This window comes from Pleurodeles waltl, chromosome 7 (genome assembly GCF_031143425.1).
Source record: "Pleurodeles waltl isolate 20211129_DDA chromosome 7, aPleWal1.hap1.20221129, whole genome shotgun sequence".
Lineage (NCBI taxonomy): Eukaryota > Metazoa > Chordata > Amphibia > Caudata > Salamandridae > Pleurodeles > Pleurodeles waltl.
In genome coordinates this window covers 1,390,144,319-1,390,168,448 of record NC_090446.1, presented here as the reverse complement: position 1 = coordinate 1,390,168,448, position 24,130 = coordinate 1,390,144,319, and the positions used below count along the sequence as shown (strand labels likewise).

Genomic DNA, 24,130 nt, shown 5'->3' with positions numbered 1-24,130 from the left:
AGAGGAAAGAGCGAAAGTGCTCAAAGAGACGCCGCTGCATATGCAAAGCAGCAGTATAACTCCCGGCGGGCTTGTTGAGCTGGAACCGGACTCAGATACAGCCAGCTCCGTATCCACGGCAACAAGAGAACTAGGTGGGCCGAAGGTCACCCCAAGATCTGCCGATGAACTATAAACCACCCGCTCAGGTCCAGAGTGAACACTAGTGATGGCGACAGCAACTGGGAAAACTTATAGAGACTTCATGACACTGCCGAGATGAGGGGATAAAGTGCTCCCGACAATATACATCTTTGATATAAATACTAAGCTAAGTGATTTGGGGCACAAACAGGCGGCATGTGGTGGGTGGGTGGGGCCAGAGGGATCGGAAATATACCAAGGGGGGGCGCCCGAAGATATTGGCAGACTCAGTCTGCAGCATGATGTGAGCCCCTTACAAGAGCCACATCTGTAAGTTATAAGAATCCCACTGTGCGAATCCAACTGGATAAAAGTTATGTTACACATTTTTAAGTTTTGTAGTTTCACTGTAGTTGTCTGTAGTATAGGGGGTTTAATTAGGGGGGAGGGGATCAGTAGTTTAGCAGAAATGCGGCGATCGGAATCACTTAATGCACAAAAGATGGACTCGCACCCGCTATATCTAAATATTAGCAGTAGAAAGGCAGAGACCAGGTGGGTCAATATTAAAACCAGGCCCATAATACAGCAACATACCCCCAGCACCCTACAAGATGTCTTCTAGAAGCAACATGGGGAACCAGTATATCATATTAACATGGAATGTCAGGGGCCTTGGGATGCCGAGCAAACGGGCTAGAGTGTATGCTCGACTTAAGAGACTAGGAGTGCATATCGCTATCCTGCAAGAGACACATATGCTAGAGGGGGATCTGCGAGACCTGCGCGTGAAATGGGGGGGCCAGCTGATAGGCACAACATATTCGACCTTTGCAAGAGGGGTGCTGATTTGGATAGCAGCGGGAGTTCCGTTCCTCATGTCAACACACAAGATAGACCAGGGAGGGAGGTACGTAGTAATGGAGGGCAGATTAGATGGCAGACAATTGGCTGTGGTTGGGGTATACGCCCCCAACAGTAACATCACAGGCTTTCTTACCACTCTCACCCCAACGTTGCTGTCCCACCCCATGCCCCTAGCCGTTTGGGGAGGTGATTTTAACAGTACCCCAGTGGCAGCATTAGACAGAAACAGCGCCCACCAGAGCGCATCAATCAACAGGAAGTTTACAAGCCCCCTACAAGAATGGGCAAACGTTATGGGCCTATACGATGTATGGCGGTTAGGCCATCCAGAGCAAAAAGAATATTCATTTTATTCGGTCCCACACAACACCCACACTAGAATTGACATAGTATGGGGCACCCGCGAAATAGGGGCGCTGACCACTGAGTCCGAATATTTGGCAAAGACAATCTCAGACCATGCACCACTGCGGGTAACTCTGAACTGGGGCAGGGCACGTCAGGTAATTCCCACTTGGAGATTCCAGGCGGAGGCGCTACAAGATCAAGCATTTGCTGCTACACTGGGGAAATCTATAAGCCATTATTGGGAAGTAAACACTATGTCTGCAACAACCCGGGCGATAGAGTGGGATGCCCACAAGGTAGTGGCCCGCGGAGTATGTATGTCCACTACGTGGGGAGTGAGACGCTCCCTACAGACCGAAATTAGCAAACTTGAGAAGGAGCTGAGAGTTGCAGAGAAAGCGGTGGCACGGGGGGAAATTGCCAGCACTATTCTCAAAGAAAAGCGCTTAAAATACAACGAGGCAGCTAGCAGGCTCCGCTGCCACGACTATACATATTACCTAACCAGGTTGCAAACGGAAGGAGATAGATCAAGTAGAATGTTAGCGTGGCTACTCCGCGAGGATAGACAGCAGGCTCCAATAGGGGCCATCCGGGTGAGCGCGCAAGAGATGGCTACTACACAAGCAGAAATAAACGAGACGTTTAGGAATTACTACTCTAACTTATACACTAAACGTACTTCGTGCACAGCTACACAGCTAGAGGCCTTTCTGGCGGACTCCCTCCTACCCCAGCTACCACAAACAGATAGAGATGGAATTGAAATCCCTATAACAACAGCAGAAATAGAATTAGCCCTTGCTCAGCTGCCCAGGAACAAAGCGCCCGGCGCGGATGGCCTCCCCTCGGAGTACTACAAAGCTTATTTACCCAGTCTAAAATCCCATCTGCTGGGAGTGTTCCAGGAGGCGTGGATTAAAGAAAGCTTACCCACATCCCAAAGGGAAGCCATGATAGTGGTACTCCCTAAACAAGGTCGTGACCACACAGATGTGAAATCTTATAGACCACTATCGCTGTTAAACACAGACTGTAAAATATTAGGCAAAATACTGGCCAACAGGTTGGCCCCCCTCATGCACTCACTGATACATGTAGACCAGTGCGGCTTCATTCCCAAGCGTAACACTTTCCTAAATATTCGTAGGTTGCTGAGTATAATAGGAGATACCCCCAAGAATGCACAGGAGGAAATGGTGCTCTCATTGGACATAGAAAAGGCCTTTGATACGCTCGAATGGGACTTCCTGCTGGCCACGATGGCCCGCATGGGAATAGGCCCTAACTACATCCGCTGGGTTCGGACATTGTACTCTAATCCGAGCGCGAGGGTGAAGTCAGGCGGGGTGATCTCTGATAGTTTCCCGATTTCCAGGGGGACACGGCAGGGTTGTCCATTATCCCCGCTACTGTTTGCCATAGCAATGGAACCGTTAGCGGCAAAAGTTCGTCACATGGAGCACAAATGGGGAATCATTAGAAATGGGCTACATCACACGATCTCACTATATGCTGACGATGCTTTGATATATATCAGGAACGGTTGTGCAGCTATTCCATCCGTAATATCCTTATTAGCTGAATTTGGTGGCCTGTCTGGCCTTGTGGTAAATTGGGAGAAGTCGTGTGTCTTTCCCCTGGTAAAAAGGGCTCCTAGTAACCATGATCCTCCAGAGGTAGGACACCTTAAGTGGTGCCCTACAACATTTAAATACCTAGGGATAAACATATATCACGCCACGGAAGACTTAAGAGATGGGAATTTGGGGAAGGCGCTAACCTCTATAAAAGGCTCCCTACAATTCTGGAACAAGCTCCCTCTCTCGCCTCCCGGCAAGGTGGCGATTGCTAATATGTTGATTCTACCTCGGCTCTTATATTACTTTGCGGCCCTGCCGATAATCATTCCCAAACGCTTCTTTAGCAACCTAAACACAGCGTTACTGCAGCTCATTTGGGGAGGTGGCAGAGCACGAGTGGCGCTAACCACACTGCAGCATCCGCTGGATAACGGTGGCTTAGGAACTCCGAATTTTGAAAAATACTACGCAGCTGCACAACTTCAATGGATCCAACATTGGATCCACAGACCAGAGCAAGCGGAACCTATGAGCCTTGAGCCCCGGCGGAACGGGATCCCCCTTTTAAATTGGCTATCGTCAAAGCCCCCCAGAGCGGCACTGGTTAACCCTTTGCTGGCAGTCGCGCATACGTGTTGGGCCAGGTATGTGCAAAAAAGAACGGACAAGTTCCCGTACTCTCCACACGTACCGCTGAACTACCTATTGGTGGGAAATACAGCGAGGATGCAAGCTGTAAAGTTGTGGAATGAAGCAGGAATACTGACCGTAGGGGATTGTTATGAAGACGGTAAATTAATGACGTTCGAGGCTCTCCAGGCCCTCACGGAGATAAATCCGGGGCAGTTTCTGACATATCACGCCATATGTCACGAAATTAGGAAAATATGGGGAATGGGCACCTCGGAACCAGAGATCTCCCCTGTGCTTCACCAGCTGCTACAATATAGTGATCAAACAAAAATAATATCCAATCTATACAGAACCCTCAACAGGACACCGGATGCACAAACAGGGAAAGCATGGGGTAGATGGAATGCAGTACTTCCCACTCCGATACCACTGGATGACTGGCCCAAGGCCCTGTCCCACATCAGAGGTGTGTCAAGGAATCCCAGATTCAGATACACCCAATTTAACTACACGCATCAAACATATCTTTCCCCAGCCAGAATAAAGCGCATGTTCCCAGATGCAGTATCAATATGCCCTAGATGTAGAGCAACGTCGGCATCCTTCTATCATATGGTATGGGACTGCCCGAACATACAAAAGGCCTGGGCAGATGTGGCAGAGGAGGTATCTGGGCTAACGGGACTTGCACTAGTAGCGGATCCTGGGTCCTGTCTGTTGGGACTTAGGAAAAGACCAAAAAAACAAAGACATTTACACAAATTCATAGATCTGGCCTTTTTAATGTACAAAAGGTTAATAGCAATGCATTGGAAAGCCGCCAAGGCTCCTGACCTGAAATCCTGGTACTCTCTAATAATACGCTGGACTCGCACTGAATATCAGGTACTAAAAAGAATGGTGCGCGAAGGGCGACAGCATACAGGATGCTCTACATGGGAGAATATGGTGACAAAGCTGGAGGCCAAAAACGATGAGAAGCCGACATGAACCGGGGCATGCGTATTTGCAACAACCACAGCACAAATTCCTCTGCACCCCCCATCTCTGAAACAAAATTCATAGGACACCCAGGCAACACAGAGCATGCACACCATCCCCCCTCAATTGTCCAGTAATAGTCACCCACTAAATCCATGCCACCACAGTTTTAGCGATACATGGGGAGCAGAAAACCAGGGGAGCCACCTGCATACATTAATTAAGTTGAGGCCCCCTTCAGACAATTAGGGAACTCATGCACACAAAGCAAGGTCCACACTGGGCTCGAGCGAATGCCTATATAAAATCAACAAGGAAGGATAAACCCATAGAGGGTGCAGCCAGAAATGATACCGCTAGATTAGAAGTGTTCCGTGAAGTGCATATTGGGGGGGTGTGTAATTGTTACATGACTTAGTTAATTAGCCATTGTATTGGTTTATCCTGCAGTTGCAAATTGAACAATTTGTATCATATTTTGTAAAATAAAACCAATAAATATATTTAAAAAAAAAAAATCTCTCCCTCCATATTTTCTTCTGTCATCCAGTCCATGTGTGCATTAGCATCATCTTGCAGAGGAGCAGGGCCACTGGCTACTGAGGGAGCTGCAGCCCACAGGACCCAGGAGGCAGAGTCCACCAACGCAAAAGAGACCAGTGGGACAGGAGGCGACAACACTGACTCTGATTCATCCTTCGCTGGAAGCTCCCTGGTGGTGGCGGACACCTCTGGAACCACCCCATCTACAGGTACAGCTGCCACCCCTGTACCAGCACCGCCCTCTCAGTAGCCCCCCACAAGATGCCTGTGCCCGCTTACCCAGGAGGGTGGGCATCTCCTTTGCCCCAGGCACCTCAGGCCCTGCCCCAGTCAGCCCTGCTGCCCCCAGTGAGGAGGCTATTGACCTACTGAGATCAATCTCTGTAGGGCAGTCAACCATAGTGAATGCCATCCAGGGGCTGGCATCCCAGGTGCAGCAATGCAATGCCTATCTGGAGGCCATCCACAGTGGGTTGGTGGCCCTACAGAGATTGTTTCAGGCTCTGGCCTCCTCTCTGATGGCAGCCAGTGTCCCTGGTCCTACCATCCCCCCCCCCCCAACTACCATTGCCGAGTCCCAGTCTCCTCATCCACAACTCATCTCATGCACACACAGACAAGCACACACACAAAACATCACACAGGAAGCACATGTCAAGCCACAAGCACTCACACAAACAGACCGATGCAAACACAACATCCACTGTCTCCCCCTCCTCCTCCTCCCTCACAGTCACATCGGCACTCCCACCTGCATTCACTGCATCAACAGCCACCACCACCATCACCACATCATGCAGCACACACACCTCGCTTGCAGACACCTCCATAACATTCATCCACATGTCCTGTTTGTCCTCTCCCACCCTGGTTGACCCCCTCCTAAGAGACAAACACTCCCACTCAGACACCCAACAGCCATCCATCTCACACACGCACACTGTCCATGCTCCCAAGTCCAGCAGACGTACACCTCCTAAAACCACTCCCTCTACCTCCACTCCCATCCCTCCTCCCACATCCCACCCCAACGTCCCTAAGAAGCTTTTCCTTGCCCAACTTGACCTCTTCCTCCCCTTCTGCCCCCGTACTGCCCATAAGAGCATGGTCCCTACGACCCAGTCCAGCACCTCAGCCAAACAGTCTGCCACTGCTCCCACTGAAAAATCAGCTGCTGGCACAAAGGGGTTCCTAAGTGTGACGGCAGCCACTCCTACTAAGTGCACACCTCCGTCTCAGAAAGGAAGGACTTGGGTGGCGAAACCCAAGGGACAGAGGACGGGGTTAGTGGAGGCACCTCCTAGACCTGGAGGCAAGGACACAAGTCACATGTCAAAGGCCAAGGGGGCCCATCACAAGAGGGAACACATGGATCCTCCTCCACCACCAACAAAAGCCAATGATCTCCCTCCACCACCAAAGAAAGCCAAGGTTCTCCCTCTACCACCAAAGAAAGCCAAGAAGTCCCCTCCACCACCAAAGAAAGTCAAGGAGCCCTCTCCACCAGCAGAGGCACCCAAGGTGCCCTCCCTGCCAGCAGAGGCACCCAAGGAGCCCTCCCCGCCAGCAGAGGCACCCAAAGAGCCCCCTCCATCAGCAGAGGCACCCAATGAGCCCTCCCCACCAGCAGAGGTACCCAAGGAGCCCCCTCCACCAGCAAAGGCAACCAAGAAGCCTTCCCCACCAGCAGAGGTACCCAATGAGCCCCCTCCCAACAGCAGAGGGCAAGGAGCCCTCTCCACCAGCGGAGGCGCGCAAGGAGCCCCCCCCACCAGCAGAAGGGAAAGAGCCCTCTCCACCAGCGGAGGCACCCAAGAAGCCCCCTTCACCAGCTGAGGGCATGTAGCCCACCCGCCAGAGACGGTTGGGCAAGGAGCCCCCTCCAGAACCAGTAGGCATGTTATCCACTCCAGAGACTGTGGCCTTTCACTCCCTCCAGAGACTGTTGGGCAAGGAGCCCCCTCCAGAACCAGTGGGCATGTTACCCACTCCAGAGACGGTGGCCTTTCACTCCCCTTCAGAGACTGTTGGGCAAGGAGCCCCCTCCAGAACCAGTGTGCATGTTACCCACTTCAACTGAGGTGCCCCCCCACCCCCCTTTTCCCTCTGAGGTGCCTGCCCTTTTCGAACATGATGCCCCTGAACAGTGGAGTCCGGATTATGTCAGGAGTCAAGTTGGGCCTTGGACTGTGCCCTGTGGCCATGTGGCCCTTTGGTACTTTGGATTGGCCATTGGCCCAATCTGAACATTGATGCCAGCATTTACATTTCTTGTTTCATTATGGTGGCCGTTGGCACCAAATTACAGTGTTCATACATCAGAATTGTTGTCCTTACAATATTTTCACGTGGGTCCTTTGACATTCGTTTTACTCTGCAACTGGTTCTGTGTATGGTGTGTTTGTGTTAATGGTGTGTGGTGTGTGTGTCAATCTCCTTTTCCTCCCTCCCTTGTGTGCTAGGCGGCAGTACGTCATCGTCTTCGTCGGCGTTGGTGTTCCAGGACGGCCATGGCATGGTAGAGCATCGAGAAGACTTGGAGTTCTGGATCCATGGCGGCCGTGGAGTCCTCTGTGTACCTGATGGCAAGTCTTACGTTTTCTGAGTTTCCACCAGGCTTTTGATGGCGTTGGTGACGACCCGGAAATCCTAGCGGTTTGCTATGTCATAATATGGTGGGCTGTAGCTTGACTTACGCCTGGCTGCTGATGGCTACCGCCGTGGTCAGTGGTGTTAACCCCCTGGCAGTTGGTGTGGTGCATTGGCTGTCTATGGGAGGTATCACCACCATGGTCATAATTTGGCGGTAATTACCGCCAGGCTATTGGTATTAGCGCCACTTTAGCAGTCACCGCCAATGTCATAATGAGGGCGATGGTGTCTTCTGCTATAGACATCATTCAGAATTACATGTCCCTCCTACAGCATGGGCAAAGTCAGCTGCGTTACATCATGCAATTGGGTTGGACGCTACCGAGTCTGAAAAATGGCCACTTCCCATGGAAACACATTAACAGTAGTCACTTGTTTGCTGCTTTTAATATGTCCAGGGAGCAGCGGATAATGGCTAAAAAGGTAGCGAATTCCAGCATGCTCAACATTGAAAAGTTAAAATAGCTGCCTTTCACCATAGCAGAAAGTCCATCAACAGTATGGCTCGTACATGGCGTTATAAATCTGTCAATTTCCAACTTTTGTTTCACAAAATGTTTGAAAGATTTTGCTGTGGGTAGATACGAGCAGCTAGGAGATAACTAAATTAAAGAAGAGTGAGAGTTGCCTTTCGAGTTCAAATGTCTGAATGGCGAAACGGAGGTCTTTCTGAGCGTAAGCGAATGTGAGACTACTGTCATTCAATGATCTGCAAGCAGGTCTCACTTCATGGCTTTTGTAATGTGGAGGTCGCAAACTTGGCATGCTTTCTGAAGGGTACTCCCGTCCCTTTGATTCGTCCAGCATTTCATATACTTTTGAATGGAAGTTATGTGGTCCTGAATGATGAGAGCTGGGGTGGAATGAGACCAGGAACTGCATACGCAATCTTTCTCTCAAATTGTACCTTGTTGTGGACATGTTCTACCCTCCCCCACAGGAGATAAAGAGTAGCAGAAATGTGTCCTCAAATTGATGCTACTAATGTAAATTTTAAAAAAAGCTGAGCAGACTAAATGTGCTACTGTTCCAAAAAACAAGTGGTGTTGACATCAGCCAAAATGACATATGCTCTCCAGATAGCAAGATTATCAGCCGAGATACAATCCCTATTAAGTACCAACTTCCAAAAGCACTTTGGAGAGCTGTTCTTCAGAATAGTCAACGCCTCGAGCACTACAGGGATCCTACACTTCTTAAAGGCTGTTGGGTCTGGATTTGTTTCCATCTTCCAGACTGTCTTCGGAGTCATTCCATCAGCTGTCCATTCACTCTTTGCAAGTGTGTTTGGTGGCTTTCCTGTGACTTTGGCGCTGATTGGCGGGATGATGCTGCTGCTGTACCTAATATGCAGTGTTTGTGCCTTCTCAGCTAAACAGAGTGGTGGAGTTAATACCACCAGCTTAGCTGTGCCGTGATCGCATAGTGCAGTTCTTTGGTGCTCCGTTGCTGGAAGAACTGGAGCATATTTGTCATTCCGACCAGTCCTATGGTGCGTACAACCTGTCTTTCATTGAACCTGGTGCCTCTTTGAGTGTCTACCACCCCATTGGTGTGTTTTGCTATTCAGCCAGTGTGTCCTTTGTAGCGTGATTTTAGCTCAGAGCGTTTTTAGCTTGGACTCATTCACCTTCTATAGCATATTAGCATCCTTATTCCGGCAATGGGGAGGGTGTAGTGAATCCATATTAACTTTCATTGGGACTCAGTAGATTAGCTTAACCTTTTGGCTTGCAGGCCTGTGGCCCTGTCACCTAGTGACTTTTAAGCTACTTAGCATGCTCTGTCTTAGCCCACTTATTTTATTATTTCTTTTAAGAAGGCTGCCATTGTTTATACTTATAAAAATGTTTTGATTTGCATTGTCAGTGCCACTCGTTGAAGATGTCACTAACAGCATCATAATCAAGTGATGTACATAGGTATTGACATCATGTCCCTTTCTCAATGATGTGTGACAGGAACATAATGCACACTTGTTGTGGACTGTTTACATAATTGCTGCCATAAGCCTGCCTCCTTATAATTTCTTTCAGAACATACCTGCATCAAGGGTCCTACAAGATCTGTATGAATACATCTCATACAGACAAGATTATCAGAGCGATTCCTTCCAGATGCCATCTACTCCATCTATGCTGCATGTCACCTAGCTGCAGAATTCAGCCTTTGTGTCCCCACATGGTGTGACCTGGAGACCTCAATCCAGGGAAAGAATTACTCATGGACATGGCACTGGCATGGTACTATCTCTTTTTTTAGGTTAGGGATTAGTTCTCGATGGTAGGGATTTTACATTTCATACATTACAAGATGGTGGAGGTCTTTGTATTCACAACTCAAATCATCACAATTATGCTTCTTTTATTGTTCGTTATCCTAATCACCACAGCTCATGCATTTTACCGTAGATTGCAGTCTTTTCAATAAATATTTTGAAAACTCTACTGCATCTCGTTCATAGCCTGTATGGGACTTATTGCTAACATGAGAAAAGGGTAACTTCTGTTCCACCTCGACTCCCCTGAGATTTTGCAATCTAAAGTCCATGCGTAAGGCTGCCAGTAATCACCTTTTACTGTTTGGATTTTTCTGTGAGGTAGTGCTTGTGAGCCGGGAGGGTTGGTCTGACAGTTGCGACTTGTAGCATTGGCTTAGTTGCCTACAAACATAAGTGCTGTCTCTCCTAAACCAGCAGTCTCGCTTCGGAGCTAGAGTCCTACTACGACATCGGTTAACGTATGTTGTATACACTTGGTATAACAATTTACTTCAAAAGATGAGAACAAAAAAGGCAAGGGCACACCCAAAGTCAAAGTGTCATGTGGTAGATCCAAGTAGTATTTCAGGAATTGAGTCGACATCCGGTAAAGCGAGTAATACTTGGTATTTATTATAACAGCAAGTATGTAGTCAGTCTCATTCAAATGACTACGTGCAACATAAGTCCAAACAGTAAAACAGCAAGATGAAAATGAGTGGGCAGAGTTCAAATCCAAAGACCACATGCAACATAAGTCCATACAGCAAAACAGCCAACACATGTTTTGTCTTCAAGACTTTGTCAAGGCTGTGAAAATAGATGAACGGTATATACAAGTGGATAAAATAGGCAATGTACAACAGGATATCAGACATCAAAAATCCATTTAAAGGAAAGGGGGGAAAAGACCAACCAACAGTGTGACTAGGGAAATTACACCAATTGGAGTAAGGGATGCGCAACACAGGTGTACAATCATGTACATAGCAAAGTGCATATTATCCAAGTAGTGAGCAAACTAAATAAGAGTTAGAGAGTGGTGATCACCATATCACCCAGGCATTAACCAGGTGGGTGCACCATGCAATAAAGCAGAGGTGATTGTGCCGGTTAAGTAGGCGCAAGTTAAAAAAGATTAAGTAATTTCAAATAAGCAAGCATAGTTGGAAAGTGTAATGGTGGGAGAGTATATGAAATTCATGTATGAGATAAATACCTTAGGCTATGCGAACATATGTATGTAGGAAGGATTACAGAATTTCCAACAGATGGTTGCAGTAGAACTCCAAGTGAGTCATTCATAAGTAGTAAAGTTAGAAAAAATGGGCGTAATAAGCCTAAAGTAGAAAAAACAGAACGGGATGTAAGCGTAGGTTAAAACTGATTGTTCTGCCTTCCTACTTATCTTGTATCAGAGCTTACAGAACCTCTCTGGAATGCACTTCTGAGTTCAAAGAAGACCTTTATTGTTGTTAATTCTTCCCCACCCACAAGTTCTTGAGAGACGAACTAATAGATTTCAAGCACATGTTCAAAAGAGTAAAAGTAGTCGCAGCAATGAAAACAAAATATATACCTGTACTTCTCAGTTACAATGTACACAGCATAAAGATAATAAATTCAAAGCAAAGCATAAAAATTAAATTCATCCCCGTTGAGCAAGGCGGCAGGGCCTAACTCAGCTTCATCTTTCTGGGGTCTACAAGTTGATGACTCCGGTCAACTGCGAGAAAGAGATTATCTACCCAAACGGGAGACTGGCAACTGGCGCCTAGTTCCAGCCTGAAGTCAAGCAGATTCGAATCTAGCTCACTGTAGCCCCGAGTCATCCTTACAAAAGCGTGCCCCCTCCTCTCAGACTCGGGAAAACTACACAAGCCTTTGGAGACTGGCCAGATCTCCTAGACTTCCCCTCTTCCCAAGCCTGAGCAGAAAGGAAAACACCAAATGTACTCTCTCTTATCAGGTCTAGTCTGGTGTGAAGAAAACAGCTTGGTTCATCTTGTGGAAAAACACAGCTTGGAAGAATACAGCTTGGATTCTCAACTGCAATGTCTAACTCCACGTTAAAGGCAATAGGCAGCTAACCTGAATACAAAATGTAATGTCTAATATCATGTCAAAGCCAATAGGCAGCTAAACTGAATACAGCATGTCAAAGCCAATAGGCAGAATACAGAATGTAATGGCTAATGCAATGTCAAAGCCAATAGGCAGCTAAACTGAATACAGAAAGTAATGGCTAATGCAATGTCAAAGCCAATAGGAGGCTAGGCTGAACAAAACATATAATGTGCCACTGGTGAACATTGAGCAACTAATATGCGCAGTGGTGAAACACAAAGTCATTGGTCAAACACAATTAGTAGCATCACACTGATGAACTGTTAAATTGGCCAGAGTACAGAGCCAATAGATCAAGACAGTATGAAAACCGATTGAACTAAATTTGGAGAAGAGCTCTATTGCTACAAACCAACGGCTGTATAAAACCACGTAAAATACTGGACTGGGTCGGGTTCACGTCGGTATCTAAATATTATGCCGTCCCGGCATGTGCAACTAGGCTATTGCATAACCGGGAATGTTGTGTAAAAGAAATCTACGTGCTACGAGCTCACCTGTCAGGATAACTAGTATAATGGGGAATGCAAATGAGCAGCAGAGCGGAGAAAATGCTCACGGTGTCTCCGGTAACCCATCACCAGCTGATTCAAAGACTATTTTGGATGGATACTAGATAAACCTTGGTTGATGTGCGAGCGTCTGACATTCTCCAGCCTCTTTAGTTTTGACTTTACTTAATTAATGCCTGCTCGGCACTCAGCGCCGTGATTTAACTGCTGTTTTGTGTACTTATGTAATTTTGAAATTTCTGTTTTGTTGTTTGCATATTTTCCTCCACATACCATGGGTACATTTGATGACAGTAGGTATGTGCTATTTGAGGAAATTTTCCAAACTGGCACCAGTCTTTCTACTACCCACACCTTGCCTACCAAACAAGAAGGTTTCAAAATTACATTTGTGAAATTAGAACGTTTAAAGAAACAAGAGTTATCAAGGTGGTGGGATTACATAATTTTACAAAAATATATAGACAACAAACAAATTCCTAGGGGTCTACGTGTCATCCTATTTCCCTCGTTTGAGGACCTAAGTCCAGAACTCCTAAAGAAGTGGGAACACCTTTTAGTTACCTCATCTTTTGGCATGATGGACATATTAATCAGGGATGCACGTGCCAAAAGAGACAAGCTTATCGATGACATTCTCGCTCTAGAAAAATAAATTAAAGATATCAACTTACCTGAGGCCAAAGAAATAACTACAAGATACTTAAAGAAGTACTTCTTAAACATCAAGAATATATTAAGGAAAAGAAAATTCGCAAACTCAAAAGAGATGATGGGGATTATAAGAGTGGTAGGGTTTTTACCTACTCACGTATATTTGACAACATCAAACTTGACAGACAAGATGCCCCTTCCCATTTACCTATTTAGGGTACAAACTCTACTTACTCCACAAGCGAGACTGACCTTTCAAGTACTTCAAGTATCAGTGGAAGTGACACTAGCATTCCAACACGACAGTCTATGATTCCAACCAGTCACAAATCTCCTTTTTTTAATTAGAATTAGAAAGGTACAGAAAAGGTCAAATATTCAATCGCAGGAGGGAAGGACCCCACACAAACCTATCAGGAGAGGGAAGAGAATAACATATAGACACAACAAGGGAAAGAAAAGGGATGACCACGAGGTCTACCACTCGCAATCAGAAATAATTCACTCTGACTCTAGAACTAATGATGAAATTGCAATTGTTAACCTTATAAATGTGGAATTGAATACACAACAAATAAATGTCTTGAGCAAAGGTTTGGGTTTTCTGCCATCGTCTTTACCTAACTTTACTGAACTACATGTTAACCTCTTTAAATTTATTTGCAAGTGTAAACTGCAAATTCTTTGAAGGTAGACACGCTCAGACTGTTTTTCCTTTGCCTGATACATGTCCTGTTAATAACATTACCATCAAAGACGTGAAAGACATTGAGACCCTTCTTTCTCTAGAACAAATATCGGGGATGTCTCCTTCTTTGTCTGAAATTGTATCTGATTTAGACATTGATCCCTACGCACATATTGATAGTGGTCTTAAAACTTCCTCTAAATTTACACCCAATCTAGGAAGTGACAACGTCATTGACATTTTTCATAAATGAGTTACAGCTGACTTGTATCGACTTGAAGATCTTTACCGCTCGGGGAGCAAAAACATTTCACACAACATGACCATCCCTGAAAGAGAAGCCCTACAATCTCTAGTTAAGAATAAGAACATAATCATTAAGGAAGCTGACAAAGGGGGCAACATTGTCATCATGAACAGATCTGACTACATCGAAGAAATAGACCGCCAATTGAATGATACAACTGCATACTCTGCTTTATCACACAACCCTCTGGCCAATGTAATGATAATTCAAAGACTAACACTGTGGAGACACAGATGTCTCATCACGGACTTAGAATTTAAATATATGTGCAATCCCACTCCCACCTCCCCTTGCATCTACATCTTACCTAAAATACACAAACCAGGTATCTTTCCACCTGGGAGACCCATCATGTCGGGGATTGGTTCACCGACGGAAAGAATCTCTGAATACATTGACCTTTTCTTACAACCATTGGTCATCAACCTTCCCTCTTTTATCAGGGACACAAAAGATCTTCTCGCAAACTTAGTGACATTGATTGGACGGATGGACATCTGCTAGTGACTCTGGACGTCACCTCACTATATACATGTATACCAAGAGACAAGGGCCTTCATGCTATCCAGCATTGTTTGGACACACGTGAGGTTTCATTTTTAGAACACTCCAACATGCTTCTAGATTTGATTGAATTGGTTTTGGACAATAACTTTTTTGTTCATAATGGGACATGGTACAGACAGATCCAAGGGGTGGCAATGGGGGCGAAATTCTCCCCCTCATTTGCCAGTCTATACATGGGCTTTTTTGAATGGTTCCATAAATGGAGGGAGTGTCCACCAGAATTGACACAACACATTCTATATTGGGGCAGGTACATTGACAATGTCCTTCTGTTTTGGTCAGGGAGCATTGACTCATTTGGACTCTTCCTACATCATCTCAATACCAATTCTTTTAATATCACTTTCTCTGGGGAACACAGTATGTCACACGTTAACTTCTTGGATCTCACCCTGTATATTACAGGCGAGAAAATCGGCTCCAAACTTTACAGGAAACCGACAGCATGTAACTCCATACTCCATGCCAAAAGTTCACACCCCGCCTCACAAATCAATGCTATACCTTATGGGGAGCTTACTAGGATCAGGAGAAATTGTAGTGAAGACACGGTCTTTCGGGAGGAATCAAAAGAAAAGAATACACGGTTCATTCGGAGGGGTTACTCACCTAATACGTTACTCCGAGCCAACAACAGAATTAGCTGTGTTAAAAGATCAGACCTACTGGTTTCTGCTGTTAAAAAGAGTGAAACAACTAGACCTCCCTCTCTCATTACCCCTTACAATGCACTAAGCTCTACCATATACAAAATTCTCCAGAAACATTGGTCTTTCCTGTTAGACGATGGGTACCTTAAAAAAAGTCTCCCACCTAAACCTAACATCACTTACAGCAGGGGATCGGCATTACGTAACTATTTGTGTCATAGTTTTCTACCACCAGAGCACAAGGAGAATGGGTTACCTGCAGCACCACATGGATCCTACAAATGTGGACATTGTAACGTGTTGTTTTATCAAGGATAAGCTGTTGAAATTTAAATACAACACACCAGTCATCTATAGGATCAACAAGTTCATTAATTGCAACACCAAATTTGTGGTTTACTGTTTAGTCTGCACATGCAACCTCATTTACGTGGGTAGCACTATACGACCACTCAAGGAGAGACTACAAGAACATATCAGATCCATCCGTTACAACAATGTCAATTACCCCTTTGCGGTTCACTATAACGCCAAACATGGGCAGCGAGAGGTACTGGACATTAGCATGCATGGCATTGATACGGTCAACACATTACCCAGAGGTGGTAACAGGACTCTACTTCTGAGACAATTAGAAAGTAGCTGGATCATTAGACTTAGAGCTGTAGAGGAGGGCATTAACATTGATAAAGATCTACACACCTTCCTATAATATACTGTGTATGTCTGTAATACTTTCGCAGCAATGCAATATCTTGTCTATTTTTTGTTTTTGGTCAAGTTTTATATTTATCTTCAACAATTGTTCTTAAAAACTTTAAGATGGCGAATTTGCATATATGTTACTTGGTTTTACTGATGCTTTATATGATCACATGCCTGTCTCACATGTCAAAATGCCATGCAACTTACATCTACTTGGTTTATTATGTAGTTGAGTTATTTCACGGTTTTGTCTAAAAATAGCCCTTGCTCCCTATGACTCTATATACTTTTAATCCACCTTACACTATCTCTCCTGCACCCTTTGGCATTACCACCACTACTCAACCTATATTTCGTTCTATATACTGACTTCATTTCAAAATGGCCCCCATTTTGGGTCATTGGACCTCTGCCCTTTATCTGGCTCATGGTCCTTTTTTTATTTTCATACCCTTTCCCCTCATGCCCGGCATTTAAATTCCTAGCCGCTTATGCTCAGACGGCATATTGAACTTTTACCGACGCGACCAGCACTGTACTGGGCTTTATTTTGTTAGGTAAGGAATTTTATTGTTGGTCATTAACATGCTCCTTCGCCTGTTTTCTGCATGCTTTGCCATTCATATAAACTAGCCACGCCATAACGGCGTTCTGCCCAGCCTGGATACAACCGGCCCGTTGTTTCCCTTTTCTCTCTACTTAGCTTAATAGACCTTTACTGGAGACACAGTGAGCGTTTTCTCCGCTCTGCTGCTCATTTGCATTCCCCATTATACTAGTTATCCTGACAGGTGAGCTCGTAGCACGTAGACGTCTTTTACAGAACATTCCCGGTTATGCAATAGCCTAGTCGCACATGCCGGGACGGCATAATATTTAGACACCGACGCAAACCCGACCCAGTGCCAGTATTTCACGTGGTTTTATACAGCTGTTGGTTTGTAGCAATAGAGCTCTTCTTCAAATTTAGTTCAATCGGTTTTCATACTTGTAAAGAAATGGCTCCCTGTTGCAGTTACCCCCCACTTTTTGCCTGATACTGATGCTGACTTGACTGAGAAGTGTGCTGGGACCCTGCTAACCAGGCCCCAGCACCAGTGTTCTTTCACCTAAAATGTACCATTGATCCCACAATTGGCACACCCTGGCATCCAGATAAGTCCCTTGTAACTGGTACCTCTGGTACCAAGGGCCCTGATGCCAGGGAAGGTCTCTAAGGGCTGCAGCATGTATTATGCCACCCTAGAGACCCCTCACTCAGCACAGACACACTGCTTACAAGCCTGTGTGTGCTAGTGAGAACAAAATGAGTAAGTCGACATGGCACTCCCCTCAGGGTGCCATGCCAGCCTCTCACTGCCTATGCAGTATAGGTAAGACACCCCTCTAGCAGGCCTTACAGCCCTAAGGCAGGGTGCACTATACCATAGGTGAGGGTACCAGTGCATGAGCACTGTGCCCCTACAGTGTCTAAGCAAAACCTTAGACATTGTAAGTGCAGGGTAGCCATAAGAGTATATGGTCTGGGAGTCTGTTTTACACGAACTCCACAGCACCATAATGGCTACACTGAAAACTGGGAAGTTTGGTATCAAACTTCTCAGCACAATAAATGCACACTGATGCCAGTGTACATTTTATTGTAAAATACACCACAGAGGGCACCTTAGAGGTGCCCCCTGAAACTTAACCAACTATCTGTGTAGGCTGACTGGTTCCAGCAGCCTGCCACACTAGAGACATGTTGCTGGCCCCATGGGGAGAGTGCCTTTGTCACTCTGAGGCCAGTAACAAAGCCTGCACTGGGTGGAGATGCTAACACCTCCCCCAGGCAGGAGCTGTGACACCTGGCGGTGAGCCTCAAAGGCTCACGCCTTTGTCACAGCCCAGCAGGGCACTCCAGCTTAGTGGAGTTGCCCGCCCCCTCCGGCCACGGCCCCCACTTTTGGCGGCAAGGCTGGAGGGAACAAAGAAAGCAACAAGGAGGAGTCACTGGCCAGTCAGGACAGCCCCTAAGGTGTCCTGAGCTGAAGTGACTCTAACTTTTAGAAATCCTCCATCTTGCAGATGGAGGATTCCCCCAATAGGGTTAGGATTGTGACCCCCTCCCCTTGGGAGGAGGCACAAAGAGGGTGTACCCACCCTCAGGGCTAGTAGCCATTGGCTACTAACCCCCCAGACCTAAACACGCCCTTAAATTTAGTATTTAAGGGCTACCCTGAACCCTAGAAAATTAGATTCCTGCAAACTACAAGAAGAAGGACTGCCCAGCTGAAAACCCCTGCAGAGGAAGACCAGAAGACGACAACTGCCTTGGCTCCAGAAACTCACCGGCCTGTCTCCTGCCTTCCAAAGATCCTGCTCCAGCGACGCCTTCCATAGGGACCAGCGACCTCGACATCCTCTGAGGACTGCCCCTGCTTCGAAAAGACAAGAAACTCCCGAGGACAGCGGACCTGCTCCAAGAAAGGCTGCAACTTTGTTTCCAGCAGCCTTGAAAGAACCCTGCAAGCTCCCCGCAAGAAGCGTGAGACTTGCAACACTGCACCCGGCGACCCCGACTCGGCTGGTGGAGATCCAACACCTCAGGAGGGACCCCAGGACTACTCTGATACTGTGAGTACAAAAACCTGTCCCCCCTGAGCCCCCACAGCGCCGCCTGCAGAGGGAATCCCGAGGCTTCCCCTGACCGCGACTCTCTGAAACCTAAGTCCCGACGCCTGGAACAGACCCTGCACCCGCAGCCCCCAGGACCTGAAGGACTGAACTTTCACTGGAGAAGTGACCCCCAGGAGTCCCTCTCCCTTGCCCAAGTGGAGGTTTCCCCGAGGAAGCCCCCCCTTGCCTGCCTGCAGCGCTGAAGAGATCCGTTGATCTCTCATAGACTAACATTGCAAACCCGACGCTTGTTTCTACACTGCACCCGGCCGCCCCCGCGCCGCTGAGGGTGAAATTTCTGTGTGGGCTTGTGTCCCCCCCGGTGCCCTACAAAACCCCCCTGGTCTGCCCTCCGAAGACGCGGGTACTTACCTGCAAGCAGACCGGAACCGGGGCACCCCCTTCTCTCCATTCTAGCCTATGCGTTTTGGGCACCACTTTGAACTCTGCACCTGACCGGCCCTGAGCTGCTGGTGTGGTGACTTTGGGGTTGCTCTGAACCCCCAACGGTGGGCTACCTTGGACCAAGAACTGAACCCTGTAAGTGTCTTACTTACCTGGTAAAACTAACAAAAACTTACCTCCCCCAGGAACTGTGAAAATTGCACTGTGTCCACTTTTAAAGTAGCTATTTGTCAATAACTTGAAAAGTATACATGCAATTGAAATGATTCAAAGTTCCTAATGTACTTACCTGCAATACCTTTCAAACAAGATATTACATGTTAAATTTGAACCTGTGGTTCTTAAAATAAACTAAGAAAAGATATTTTTCTATAACAAAACCTATTGGCTGGATTTGTCTCTGAGTGTGTGTACCTCATTTATTGTCTATGTGTATGTACAACAAATGCTTAACACTACTCCTTGGATAAGCCTACTGCTCGACCACACTACCACAAAATAGAGCATTAGTATTATCTCTTTTACCACTATTTTACCTCTAAGGGGAACCCTTGGACTCTGTGCATGCTATTCCTTACTTTGAAATAGCACATACAGAGCCAACTTCCTACATTGGTGGATCAGCGGTGGGGTACAAGACTTTGCATTTGCTGGACTACTCAGGCAATACCTGATCACACGACAAATTCCAAAATTGTCATTAGAAATTGATTTTTGCAATTTGAAAAGTTTTCTAAATTCTTAAAAGACCTGCTAGGGCCTTGTGTTAGTCCCTGTTAGCATTTCTTTTAGAGTTTAAAAGTTTGTTAAAAGTTTGAATTAGATTCTAGAACCAGTTTTAGATTCTTAAAAAGTATTCCAACTTTTAGAAGCAAAATGTCTAGCACAGATGTGACTGTGGTGGAACTCGACACCACACCTTACCTCCATCTTAAGATGAGGGAGCTAAGGTCACTCTGTAAAATAAAGAAAATAACAATGGGCCCCAAACCTACCAAAATACAGCTCCAGGAGCTTTTGGCAGAGTTTGAAAAGGCCAACCCCTCTGAGGGTGGCAACTCAGAAGAAGAGGATAGTGACTTGGAGGAAAATTCCCCCCTACCAGTCCTATCTAGGGAGAACAGGGTCCCTCAAACCCTGACTCCAAAAATAATAGTCAGACATGCTGGTTCCCTCACAGGAGAGACCAACACCTCTGAAATCACTGAGGATAACTCCAGTGAAGAGGACATCCAGTTAGCCAGGATGGCCAAAAGATTGGCTTTGGAAAGACAGATCCTAGCCATAGAAAGGGAAAGAAAAGAGATGGGCCTAGGACCCATCAATGGTGGCAGCAACATAAATAGGGTCAGAGATTCTCCTGACATGTTGAAAATCCCTAAAGGGATTGTAACTAAATATGAAGATGGTGATGACATCACCAAATGGTTCACAGCTTTTGAGAGGGCTTGTGTAACCAGAAAAGTGAACAGATCTCACTGGGGTGCTCTCCTTTGGGAAATGTTCACAGGAAAGTGTAGGGATAGACTCCTCACACTCTCTGGAAAAGATGCAGAATCATATGACCTCATGAAGGGTACCCTGATTGAGGGCTTTGGATTCTCCACTGAGGAGTATAGAATTAGATTCAGGGGGCTCAAAAATCCTCGAGCCAGACCTGGGTTGATTATGTTGACTACTCAGTGAAAACACTGGATGGTTGGGTAACTGGAAATGAAGTGTATGACTATGTTGGGCTTTATAATTTGTTTATGAAAGAACACATTCTAAGTAACTGCTTCAATGAAAAGTTGCATCAGTATCTGGTAGACCTAGGTCCAATTTCTCCCCAAGAATTGGGAAAGAAGGCAGACCACTGGGTCAAGACTAGGGTAACCAAATCTTCCACTGGGGGTGACCAAAAGAAAGGGGTTACAAAGCCTCCCCAGGAGAAAGTGGGTGACACTAGAAACAAAGAAAAAGAGTCCCCTGTAGGCCCCCAAAAACCAGACCAGGTGGGTGGGCCCAGAGACACAACCCAAAACAAAGGTGGGTACCAGGGTAAGAGCTGGGATGCCACTAAGGCATGGTGCCATAACTGTAAACAGACAGGGCACCACACCAAGGACACTTCTTGTCCCAAAAACAAACCCCCTAGCAAAATCCCAGGGGTAACCAGTGTAGCCATTGGAGATGACTCCTCAGATGAGGAGGTCTTCATAGCCTTCAACTGGAAAAAGGGCCCAACAGGTGAGTTGGAGATTCCAGAGGGAAGTAGACACTTCCACCACCTACAGGTGAATGGAATCCCAGCCACTGCCCTGAGAGACACTTGTGCCAGTCACACTATTGTGCATGACAGGCTGGTGCTCTCAAACCAGTACATCCCAGGTGAGATGGCCAGAGTAAGAGTTAGCCCAGACAGGGTCACTAATAGGCCTGTGGCTCTTGTGCCCATAGAAGTGGGTGGAACTTTTAGCTGGAGAAGGGTGGTAGTCAGTACAGACCTCCCCCTTGATTGTCTCCTTGGAAATGACTACCCAGAGGTTAGTCAGAGCCTAAGAGAAGAACTGGTCCAGGGCCAGTCCTCTCCCAAGGATTCTGGAGTGCCTGCCTCTGCAGTAAATGCAAGTAGGCCCCAGAAGAAAAAGAAAAGGAAACAGAGTAGGAAAGGTGGACAACCTTTAGCCAAGGTTCCAGCAAGCCAAGGAGATTCTGCTCCAGTAGGGGAGAACTCCAAAAATGGCTCTGATAAAGTCCAACCTGACCCACAAGAAGTCCTGGCTAGTCAGGCAACTGTTAAGCCTGAGTGGGTGGCCCCTCAGCTAACAGAAGAAAGAGTGGAAGAAGGGTGTTTACTACAAGATGTGGTAACCCCCCACTCTAATACAGCAGACAGGCACCCTGAACCCAAAGAAGCCTGTAACTTAGCCCCTTCCCTTGTAGGTGAAGAGCTAAAGGTGTGGTTCTGGGCACTGACAGCTGTCAGTGGCCTCTGCTGGGTGTTAGCCTTTATGGCTGCACTATCCTTGGCATGGTGGTCTGACCCCATGCCAAATAACAAGTTAGGCCCCCTGACCCTGTTGGTCATGGTGGGGTTACTCCAACTCTGGGTAACCTCTTTGGGTAAGCTAGGGGTGACCCTGGCTAAGATAAGATTAGCAGAGGTGGATACCTCTGACCTCAAAATAGAGAGAATGGGTAAAGACATAAAAAGCACAGACAAGAGGCAGTTCCGACTAGGTCCTATCACTGTGGAAGTGGGTCAGTTCCCCAGAGGGAATGACCTGAACAGGAGGATGTAAGGCAGAGTAGGCCCTGCAACAAACCAGCCTATTTCCTCTACTCTTCCTCGCCTGACAGACTAGGAAGACTCTTCCAGCTTTGGCTGAGTCTCCTGGCCTGTGGGCTGGGGGGGGGCTTGTGTAAAGAAATGGCTCCCTGTTGCAGTTACCCCCCACTTTTTGCCTGATACTGATGCTGACTTGACTGAGAAGTGTGCTGGGACCCTGCTAACCAGGCCCCAGCACCAGTGTTCTTTCACCTAAAATGTACCATTGATCCCACAATTGGCACACCCTGGCATCCAGATAAGTCCCTTGTAACTGGTACCTCTGGTACCAAGGGCCCTGATGCCAGGGAAGGTCTCTAAGGGCTGCAGCGTGTATTATGCCACCCTAGAGACCCCTCACTCAGCACAGACACACTGCTTACAAGCCTGTGTGTGCTAGTGAGAACAAAATGAGTAAGTCGACATGGCACTCCCCTCAGGGTGCCATGCCAGCCTCTCACTGCCTATGCAGTATAGGTAAGACACCCCTCTAGCAGGCCTTACAGCCCTAAGGCAGGGTGCACTATACCATAGGTGAGGGTACCAGTGCATGAGCACTGTGCCCCTACAGTGTCTAAGCAAAACCTTAGACATTGTAAGTGCAGGGTAGCCATAAGAGTATATGGTCTGGGAGTCTGTTTTACACGAACTCCACAGCACCATAATGGCTACACTGAAAACTGGGAAGTTTGGTATCAAACTTCTCAGCACAATAAATGCACACTGATGCCAGTGTACATTTTATTGTAAAATACACCACAGAGGGCACCTTAGAGGTGCCCCCTGAAACTTAACCAACTATCTGTGTAGGCTGACTGGTTCCAGCAGCCTGCCACACTAGAGACATGTTGCTGGCCCCATGGGGAGAGTGCCTTTGTCACTCTGAGGCCAGTAACAAAGCCTGCACTGGGTGGAGATGCTAACACCTCCCCCAGGCAGGAGCTGTGACACCTGGCGGTGAGCCTCAAAGGCTCACCCCTTTGTCACAGCCCAGCAGGGCACTCCAGCTTAGTGGAGTTGCCCGCCCCCTCCGGCCACGGCCCCCACTTTTGGCGGCAAGGCTGGAGGGAACAAAGAAAGCAACAAGGAGGAGTCACTGGCCAGTCAGGACAGCCCCTAAGGTGTCCTGAGCTGAAGTGACTCTAACTTTTAGAAATCCTCCATCTTGCAGATGGAGGATTCCCCCAATAGGGTTAGGATTGTGACCCCCTCCCCTTGGGAGGAGGCACAAAGAGGGTGTACCCACCCTCAGGGCTAGTAGCCATTGGCTACTAACCCCCCAGACCTAAACACGCCCTTAAATTTAGTATTTAAGGGCTACCCTGAACCCTAGAAAATTAGATTCCTGCAAACTACAAGAAGAAGGACTGCCCTGCTGAAAACCCCTGCAGAGGAAGACCAGAAGACGACAACTGCCTTGGCTCCAGAAACTCACTGGCCTGTCTCCTGCCTTCCAAAGATCCTGCTCCAGCGACGCCTTCCAAAGGGACCAGCGACCTCGACATCCTCTGAGGACTGCCCCTGCTTCGAAAAGACAAGAAACTCCCGAGGACAGCG

General features: G+C 47.0%; 1 protein-coding gene across 1 annotated transcript; it reads left to right on the top strand.

The window, feature by feature from the left end:
- The first annotated feature begins 6,182 nt into the window (after nucleotides 1-6,182).
- Nucleotides 6,183-6,914, top strand: LOC138247054 (uncharacterized). The gene has a single exon (XM_069201804.1). It carries the CDS (start codon nucleotides 6,183-6,185, stop codon nucleotides 6,912-6,914), a length of 732 nt encoding a protein of 243 aa, XP_069057905.1.
- The last annotated feature ends 17,216 nt before the right edge of the window (nucleotides 6,915-24,130 follow it).

What these genes read in the sequence shown, in the direction of transcription:
- LOC138247054 (XM_069201804.1), top strand. Translation starts at nt 6,183, where the DNA reads ATGGTCCCTACGACCCAGTCCAGCACCTCAGCCAAACAGTCTGCCACT.